We start from the raw sequence: 10,282 nt of genomic DNA, 5'->3' as shown, positions 1-10,282 counted from the left end.
AAAGGGCCAATGCGAATTAGACGACAGAGACGAGGGTCAAACACTGAAGGACCGGGTTGACCTACAACAGAAGTTCTACACCATCGCCGGACAGGCGTCCGCCATCCTTGAGGAGGCAAACAAGCAAGCAGAACCAACCACCACAAATCTTACAACAAAGCCATCGGACATGTCATTGCCGGAACCCGTCGATTTGCCTAGAATTCAGCTACCCACCTTTTCTGGAGCCTACGAAGATTGGCCGGGGTTCGCGGATCAATTTCGCTCCACGGTCCACGATAACCCCCGCATAGACGACTGCAAGCGACTGATGTATCTCCGTTCTTGCCTAAAGCATGGGGCAGCTCTAGCGATCGCGTCATTAAGCAATGCGGCAGCTAACTACGCAGTCGCCTGGGAAATATTAGAACGACGGTATAACAGACCAGCCAAAATTGTCGAGAGACACTTGCAGGAGATATTTGACGCAGCCTCCTCATCACGGATAGCACATCGCGATTTGCAGTCCTACACGACCAAGTTGGAAGCTCATTACAAAGCCTTGGCCGCCATCGGACAACCAACCGCAGATGCCCTGCTTTTGCACCTATGTACCGCCAACCTTGATCGGGAAACCGATTCAATATGGAAGGAAAAGATAAGGTCCACACCATTCCCCACGTTCCCGGACTTCTTGCAATTCTTGAACGATCGCTGTCAGGTCATAGAACCTGCAAGAACGACACGCCCACCACGAGGGCAGGCATTTGTCACGTCACGATCACCGCCACTCTGTCCAATCTGCCATGGACCACACAAAATTTGGCGCTGCAACACCTTTAGGACGAAGACGATCGACGAACGGATTCTAGCCGCCGAGGAAATCTCAGCGTGTACGAATTGCCTGCTACCAGGACACAAATTGCAACACTGCACCTCTGGCTCTTGCCGCATATGTGATCAACGCCATCACACGCTCCTACATCGATCAGACGCGCCAATGAGCAATCAGACGCCTCCCACCACGCCCCCAAGCACAAGGAAAGCTCCGTCATACCATCCAAATAATCCATCATCCAACTCGCAACGACAAAACAGACAATGACTAAGACGGGCAGGCGCAACAAGGGAGACCAACTCACGGACCATAACCCCATCCAACGACCTGTTAACCACTGCACGCGTCAATATCCTAAACCACAAAATCCAACCAGTGCGCTGTCGAGCCCTGTTAGATACCGGTTCCACTATGAATTTCATAACTGAGCGGCTTGCAAACTCATTAAAACTTCCCCAATATCAGTGTTCGGTGCCAATCGGAGCCCTTGACACCCTATCAGTCACTTCAAGGCGTTACATTACAGCCACGATCACATCCTCTGACCAAGCCTACCGACGCACATTGACGTTCCTAATCCTCCCAACAATCTCGACACTGATCCCAGACCAATTCATAGATCGTTCCGCAATCACGATACCTAAGAATGTCCCGCTAGCCGATCCAGCATTCCATGTCCTATCCCCGATTGATATTTTGTTGGGCTCAGGGCCCACCGTTGTCTCATTGTGTGTCGGACAGATAAATCTTAACCCATCAACCGGCCCCGATCTGCGCCTGCAAAAAACGCGATTCGGGTGGGTCATCGGGGGGAGCCCACCTTCCCCAGGACCTGCCAGGGTCTTCCATGCCTCCACAACGGAACTAGAGACGGACCTCACCCGCTTTTGGGAACTCGACGAGGGACCTCAGATAAAACACTTATCGGAGGCGGATCGACGATGTGAGGAGCATTTTCAAAATCACGTCCAACGCACCAGCGATGGGCGATACATCGTCGCACTCCCCTTTAACGACAAAATCTCGTCACTCGGATCATCCAAGGCAATGGCGATGAAACGACTCGCCTCTCTCCAGCAGCAATTCAGACGAAATCAACAGTTCGAAACAGCGTATCGGGCGGTCATTCAGGAGTATCTGGACTTGGGCCACATGACCAAGGTTGCATCACGCCACGAACCGGAGAACGACTATTACTTGCCACACCACGGCGTCGTTAAGGACTCGAGCACATCCACAAAACTTCGCGTTGTGTTTGACGAATCCGCACCCAGTACCACCGGCGTCTCGTTGAACGACACCCTTTATACAGGTCCGAAGCTGCAAGAGGATTTGTTCGATATCCTCTTGAGATTCCGATCTCACCAGTACGTCCTCACCGGCGATGTCGAGAAAATGTACCGACAATTCCTCGTGCGTCCGGCCGATCGAAGATTTCAGCAAATTTTATGGCGCAATTCCGACGGCGAGTTGGAAACATATCAGATCAACACCGTCACGTTCGGACTGTCTGCAGCACCCTATCTAGCCATCCGGTGTCTCAGACAATTGGCAAGCGATGAAGGGCACCGATTCCCGCGAGCTTCATCGGTATTGTTACGGGACTTTTACGTCGACGACGCTCTCACCGGAGCGGATACGATAGGCGAAGCGCTGTCAATCCGCACAGAACTCACCGAACTCCTCCAACTAGCCGGTTTAAAAATCAGAAAATGGGCGTCCAACAACCGGACACTACTCAACGGACTATCTGACCCGGACATAAATCAGAAGCTACAGCTGGGCGAGCCTCAACCCTTAAAAACACTTGGGGTCTTCTGGAAGTCCTCCGATGATTCACTCATTTATTCGGTTGACGCCAAGGCAGACATTCCCCGCGTTACGAAGCGATCGATCAGCTCCGTAATCGCTCGAATCTACGATCCTCTGGGGCTGCTCGCGCCAGTGATCGTCCGCGCGAAAATCCTGCTTCAGCGAGTCTGGGCAGTGAAAGTCAAGTGGGACGAATCTCTCCCATCAGATCTCCATTCAGAGTGGGACAGGTATTATTCTCAATTGCCACTCTTGAACAATATTACATTCCCACGCAAGGCGATCATTGACTCCGCAACTGAGATCGAAATGCACGGCTTTTGCGACGCCAGCGAGAAGGCCTACGGCGCATGCGTCTATCTCCGAACCGTTAATCCGGACGGCCGCGTACGGACCCAGCTGCTAACCGCGAAGTCAAAAGTAGCCCCGCTAAAATCCCAAACCATTCCGCGGCTCGAGCTGAGCGGAGCCTTCCTTCTTACGTCCCTGATGGCTACCATACATCAAGCCTTATCACACAGCATCACTCGTATGGTCTATTGGACCGACTCCGCCATCGTTCTCCACTGGCTAACCACGTCACCCCACACACTCAAGACGTTTGTCGCCAACAGGGTCTCCGAGATCCAAAGAAAAACCAGCATCGGCAGTTGGCGTCATGTCCCCACCCACGACAATCCCGCGGATCTAATATCGCGAGGCCAAACACCCGAAGAATTTCTCCGCCCGACCATTTGGCAGCACGGTCCAGAATGGCTCCAACAATCGGAAGATTCCTGGCCGACCTGGACCCCAATACCACAAACGGAGTTGTTAGAACAAAAAACGGCAACTTGTCTATCCGCGGCTCCCGCCGATTGCAGCCTGTTGGAACGGTACTCCTCCTGGCCTAAGCTAATTCGGATCGTCGCTCGTTGCCTCCGTTGGAGGCAGAAACAGAACCAAATGACACCCTTGACCGCAACGGAATTACACATCGCTCACGACAAATTAATCATACTATTACAAGGCATCCATTTCCCCGAGGAAATCCGTACGCTCCGAATGAACCGGAACGCAGCTTTAACAAGGAAACTCACGCGACTCAATCCTTTCATTGACCAGAAAGGAATCCTGCGAGTCGGGGGTCGACTCAGGCATTCGTCGATGACTTTCGGTCAAAAACACCCAATACTGCTACCCAAAGCATCCGTCACAGCTCGGATTATCGAGCATACACACCAGATTCACCTGCACTCCGGGACACAGGATACGTTGTACGCTGTCAGACAACGATATTGGCCCGTCGACGGCCGAAGTCAAGTCTGGCGCACGATCAAGAACTGCGTCCGCTGCTGCCGCGCCCATCCACCGTCAGTAGAATACATAATGGGTGATTTGCCGGAAGCGCGAGTGACAGAGTCTCGACCATTCGCGAATGTCGGCGTGGACTATTGTGGACCCTTCTACATAAAGGAGACAAGAGATCGTAACCGCCGACAGGTCAAGGTGTACGTTGCGATCTTCGTATGCCTAGCCGTGAAGGCGGTACACATCGAGCTCGTTGGCGATCTCACGAGCGAAACCTTTATCGCCGCTCTTCGTAGATTCATCGCTCGGCGAGGGTTTTGCTCGACAATCCATTCGGACAATGGTACAAATTTCGTCGGGGCAAAGAACGACTTACGGGAACTGTATGACCTTCTACACTCGGACGATCACCACTCAAAAGTACAAGCATTCCTCGCAGACAAACACATAGAATGGCGCTTCATACCCCCTCAGTCTCCACACTTCGGGGGACTATGGGAGGCAGCGGTGAAATCCTTTAAGCATCACTTCAGACGCGTGCTCACTTTCGAGCAATTCAATACACTAATCATAGAGATCGAAGCCGTCCTCAACTCCCGACCATTAACACCCATATCCACGGATCCCAAGGATCTCCTCGTTCTCACTCCTGGTCACTTCCTCATCGGTGAATCACTAATGAGTGTGCGTGAGCGAGATTTCAGGGACACTCCCTCCAACCGACTCTCCAGATGGCAGCATATCCAAAAGATGAAACAGCATTTTTGGAAACGCTGGCACAAGGAGTACCTCAACCAATTAAACAACCGCAGCAAATGGACCAAGGGTGGACATAACATACACGAAGGCGCAATCGTCCTGCTCAGGGAAGACAACGTTCCCTCGATGTGCTGGCCCTTGGGACGGGTAGTCAAGGTCCATCCCGGAGCCGATGGCGTAATCCGAACAGCGACTGTGCAGACTTCATCGAACCTCCTGGACCGCGGCGTCAAGCGGCTGGTCCCCCTGCCATTCCAATCAGATCCAGAAGCGCCCGGACAATCGCTGACCTCGAAGGAGGCAGAGCACACCCCCATCGAACCCACAGGCAGAATTTGATCGGTGCCCTCTCAACGGGGGGAGGATGTTGCGTCGCATGGAGCAGCGGAACCCCAGCCAACGCTACCTGGCGACCAGCGGCCCACCTACCTGCTTCCAGACCCCCAATAAACTCAATGACCGGCCATAAAACGTCACCTTCTAGCTAAATTGTTTCCAGATGTGTGTCGAGCAATCTAGTTGTCTAGAAGCATTTCGGTTTATGTCCGGATTAGCAAAATCCTTGAGTTTGTTATGCTATTAAAAAGGGCTCGGAAAAGGCAGGTAGTCACCGAACGAGAAAACCCAACACATAAACATAGGATAGAAACGACTGGTTTTCCCCAGCAATAAAATCACCCCGGACACTGGTGAGAAATCCCTCATGTCCTGCTTCTTTAGCGGGGTCACGACCAATCGGCATCAAGCTTTCCTTCGGGGAAAACTAAGAGGGAGTCAGTCAGCAGTCGGTCAGTGAGTCAGTCAGGCAGCCAGTCAGTCAGTCAGCAACCTCGGGAAGTCTCAGTTCGCAGCAACGATTCGCGCTTACGCTCTCGCCCTCTCATCCCCTGATCTTACGTTCTAACCGAGTCCAACCGTATCCCGGTTGCTGTTAATTCACCACTCAGTGTATACACAGTGTCTTAATAAAACACAACTGAAAACCCGTTACAGCAGTGTGCACTTCAATTAACCACCTCTATTAGCCTAAACGCAATAGGGGATCGATCATCTCGCGGCGTCGATTGAACAATCGTAACAGGAATTTACGACTCCTGTTGATGCGCTTCTACACGATCGTGTCTCCCCGCGAGTGAAAGAACACTTTTTTGTTAAAACGTAGAATATTCACCAAGCGTAAAGACACTATGTAACTCGCTACTGAGACATCACGAGAGAGAATGACTTTCCGTCAGGGTGATGCTGCAGAGGAAAACTGTGATGGGGTGTGTCTAAGGACACGAGGTCATCGGATTCGTCGAGAAAAGCCCTTGTTCGGAAAGTGAGGGAAATTGACGTTGCTGTCAATTGGTCAATTTCCATGTTGGTATCGAGAAAAGGATGCTAGCCGCCCTCGAGGGAAGGTTGCTAGTGGGAAGCGTCGTTCGTGAAAAAAATACATTTCCCCTATCTTCACGTAGTTGGGACAAAAACTGTTTGTCTGTTTGAAGGACTTTAGTAAACTAAATCTTAAAATTTATAACGGGTTCTCAAGCTTGCTGAACATGTACTGTGGAGATGCATCGACATCTGGTAATCATTTTAGCCGGAGAATAGGGTCTGCGTGTGGCGAGCCACGGGACAGAAACCGTTGGAATGTTTACTGTCGAGTGCCGCTACAATTATTTCTTTTAAGGAGAGCTATAGAATTTCTCTATACCTCTGTTAGAGAAAGCGTTCATCCCTTGACCGCGGCTACATTCGGCGACTGATTGTCGCCTCGAGCCCAAATTCATTATCACAAATCTCGAACAAATACAATCGGATTGAATAACGACAATTGCTTAATTGCGGCTATAGTAGAATCTAGATTAATGTGTTAAGGGGTTTTCCCAAATTCCAAAGGGAAGGCTTCGGTGTCCTTTTATCTCCGACATATACATATAAATGTGATATAAATTATATCGTGTTTGGCCTCATTTTAATCAGAAAAATCTCACAAAAAAGTCAGTAAAAATTTAATTAAAAAAAATTAAACATAAGGTTTAACCATTGACTGATGGATAATTAGTATTCTTTCATGGACGATTGAATTCGGATCATTTTACACTACTCAACCGTCGAACTTAGTGGCGTGTTAAAGGGAACGCTAGGGCCCTGTAGGTTGATTTCCCCCCAGTAACGGGAATGACGACCGATTAATTGCGATCAATCATACAGAAAATATAACGAATTGATTATAAAAATAGTATGCTAATAAATAATTGATATTGTTTTACGAAAAGAATAACTGTTAGCATTTTATGCAAGCGTTGGATGAAAAAGGCCGACATTGTTTGACCGATATGTATCTTATTAAGCCGACTCTCACACCTTTTCCTGTTTCGCTTGCGCTGTCTTCTCTAAGCAATTCACTACTGTACAAAACTCTACTGTAATTCATCGCCAAGGAGACACGATTTTCGAACAACTATGAAGACAATACGTGTATGTGACTTTACGTATAAATGTTCGTGAAGATGAACGATGTGCATACGTCCACCTAAATGTATGAAATTTTACTCAGGTGGCTACACCTTTTAGGCCAAACGGTGTTCCATTGAATTCATAGTGAAAACGGGTTGTAGAAAAAACAGCTGGACGTCTCTGTTTCGAAGAAAAGTTGTGCCATTGTAGATTTTGGACTCGTGCTTGAAAGATTATCTCATCAGGTTATTTATATCACATAACTTGTGCTGTTTGGTTGGTTGGTTGGTTGGTTGGTTGGTTGGTTGGTTGGTTGGTTGGTAGACAAGTAATATGAACTTTATGCGCATAATTAATTTATGGTGTTACTGGTTTATTTAATCAACTATGTTATATCCGTTGTTTTCTATGATATCCGTTGCGTTATCATAGAAAGAGACTGGATTTGATTAGGAAAAGAAAACCAAGCTGTTTATGTTTCTTCCATCCAAAATCTTTTACAACGACCAGAACGTACAGCAATTAGTATGGTTTCACCTTCTTTGTCTTTTTAACGTGAAAGTAAATATTCACTTAAACCACGAATGACATAATGGATTAGACGTATGTAATGAATATTCGGTATCGAGTTTGCTATATGTTAACAAATTTATTACATCGTCATCCGTGGAATAAAAATTGGAATAAATATAAATAGCCGTTTTGTGCAAACGGCGGCCATAGAGTGTGGAAAGTAAAAACTACTGCAGGAATCAGTGTGATAGATGCATAGATAATTGGTGCGTTAAATCTATTGTGCAGTTCATGAATTATAGCGCACAGTACTAGTGTATAATGTACATGAAATTACACTTACGTGCTAGACAACAATTTATAAGTAGTACGTGATTCAGCAATAGTCTATTGACTTTCAAACAAGCGTACTTGAATGTATAACGAATAACCACGACATTGACATACGCTGTAATGCTAAAAGTATATTTTTAACACGATGTACATGACCATAAATTATTAAGAAAAGTAGGAAGAATTGGAAAAAATTAAAAAAAGCCAACACCACACGGAGTTCCCAAGCGGTCACCCATCTAAGTACTATCCGTGCCCTACGTTGCTTAACTTTCGTGATCGGACGAGAACGAGTGCTTTTTTAATTTTAATTATAACGTTTATTGCCCAAAGAAGTACATATTTTGTATATAAGGCCTAAAATTCTTACTATATCGAATGCTTTTTCAAGGCAGGCGGCTACTCGTTGCTTTGCATTGAGAGCCCACCAAGCAATTTATTACAGTTATTAATTCGACACAAAGCACAAGTCTAGGTATAATAAGTCTTACGAAATAAATACGCGCGTGTCAACAAACTCCGTATACACGTATGATGCGTCTGTATGATTATGCTGCGATCGCTGAACTCTCTCGGTCGTCATTTCGTTTGTTTATTTATACTAGTCGGGGGACAGTCGGAAAGTTTGAACTCGACTGGTTAACTTTTAACAAGTTACTTATATCACTGTCGGGGGATACTTGTATTATGTAAATTGGGAGCAATATATTGTTCTCCCTTGATCTTTTTGTCGTGAATCGTGTGACTTTTGTGAATTTTACGTCGTCTATTTGCAAGGCTTGTAGGTCTGTGAGTATTTCTGTTTCGGTGTAACTATTGTCTAAACCTTTTAACAAGTATGTATGGTGTTTCTCTGTTTTGGGTGTGTACGTGTAAAAGGTTGTGTTAGCTGAGAGGAGTATTTGTTTTGCTTTGTGGAAATCGGGTAGGTTTCGGAGGTAGAGTGCATGTTTACCTGAGTGTATTCTTTTAATATGGAACTGATTGATGCCCGCTACTTTCTCTATGAGCGTTACTGTGTCCTTTGGGTCTTGTAGCGTTATGTTGATAGGCGGCGGTTTGTTATCCCTTGTAGTGGATGGGGCGTTCGTACGCCCCTCTGCGGTGTATCTGGTGGGGCGTCCGTTCGGTGCTCGGTCCCCCCTTGGCGATGCTGGTGGCGCTGGGCCTCCTGGGTTGTACGATGGGGTCTGTCGCCCCTGCAGTGTTGATTGTTTTGGTGGTATGGTGGGACTGTGTTTTCCTATTTTGCCTCGTAATGTTTCGTTTTTCTTTTTTATTTGTTCTAGCGTTGAGCTCGAAGTAGAGTAGTTTGATGGTCCCGGTTGTGGATGAGGCTCCGTGTTTCTTCGACCAATCGCGGGGAGACGTAGTCGCTAGGAGAGACGTCAACGGGAGTCGTAAATTCCCGTTACGATTATAACAATCGACACCACGAATTGATCGATCCCCTGATTTCCGTTGAGATAATAGGGGTGATTGAATTTGTATAACACTGTGATTCACAGAATTATAAATTATATATTTCCAACACTTAGATTACACTGATGAGCATAGATAGATAGATAATCACTTATCCCACAAAGATAAGATATATATGTACGTTAGAGCAGGGCTCTTATAATTGGATTTAATGTATTAGTGGACGTAGCACTATAAGATATTTAGGAGAGGAAATGTAGGCTCGACAATACCGAGACCGACTTTCGCGTTAAGCTTAGACTGCCCCGATGGGCATTAGCGATAGACTTAGTAGTTGACTTTTCCAACGATGTAGAAGAAGTGAAGTTGAGTGACGATGCTGTGTCGGAGGAAAGCTAAGGATGGGTGTGTCTAGCGCACGGGACCATCGGATTTGTTGGTGACGATTTTAGTTAGGAAAATGAGGGAATTGGCTTCGTTGTTAATTGGTTAAACGAAGGGTCTTAACCGCCCTCGAGAGAAAGTGGTTAGTGGGAGGAAAGTTGCAGCATAGGTGTTACGTCGCGTAACACTCTACCTAGCCCAGGCCACACACCGCGGGCAATATGGCAACCAGATGTCTTCGGATACTCGCAGCGTATCCTCCACAGTTTCAAGAACCTTCCATAAATCTCATAGATTTCCTAGGAAAGGTCCTTCAAACAAAACAAACATCTGGTTCGGAAGAATTTCCAAAGACTATTGTCTACCACGGCTTAACTAAGGAAAGTTGGTTTTTCTCACGCACGCTGCAACTTTCCTCCCACTAACCAATTTCTCTCGAGGGCGGTTAAGACCCTTCGTTTAACCAATTAAAAACGAAGCCTATTCCCTCACTCTCCTAAACAACAT

At 47.0% G+C, this 10,282-nt stretch overlaps 1 protein-coding gene across 1 annotated transcript; it reads left to right on the top strand.

Moving 5' to 3' along the window:
- Positions 1–1,864: 1,864 nt before the first annotated feature.
- Positions 1,865–5,017, top strand: LOC117212049. Its single transcript, XM_033456508.1, has one exon. It carries the CDS (start codon positions 1,865–1,867, stop codon positions 5,015–5,017), a length of 3,153 nt encoding a protein of 1,050 aa, XP_033312399.1.
- Positions 5,018–10,282: the final 5,265 nt, after the last annotated feature.

Source organism: Bombus bifarius, unplaced genomic scaffold, assembly GCF_011952205.1.
Source record: "Bombus bifarius isolate JDL3187 unplaced genomic scaffold, Bbif_JDL3187 scf7180000008269_frag, whole genome shotgun sequence".
Lineage (NCBI taxonomy): Eukaryota > Metazoa > Arthropoda > Insecta > Hymenoptera > Apidae > Bombus > Bombus bifarius.
Note: the sequence above shows the minus strand (reverse complement) of the source record. Positions and strands in the feature narration are given on the sequence as shown.

Bases quoted from the DNA above. Each gene is read 5' to 3' on its own strand.
- LOC117212049 (XM_033456508.1), top strand. From the start codon at position 1,865: ATGGCGATGAAACGACTCGCCTCTCTCCAGCAGCAATTCAGACGAAAT.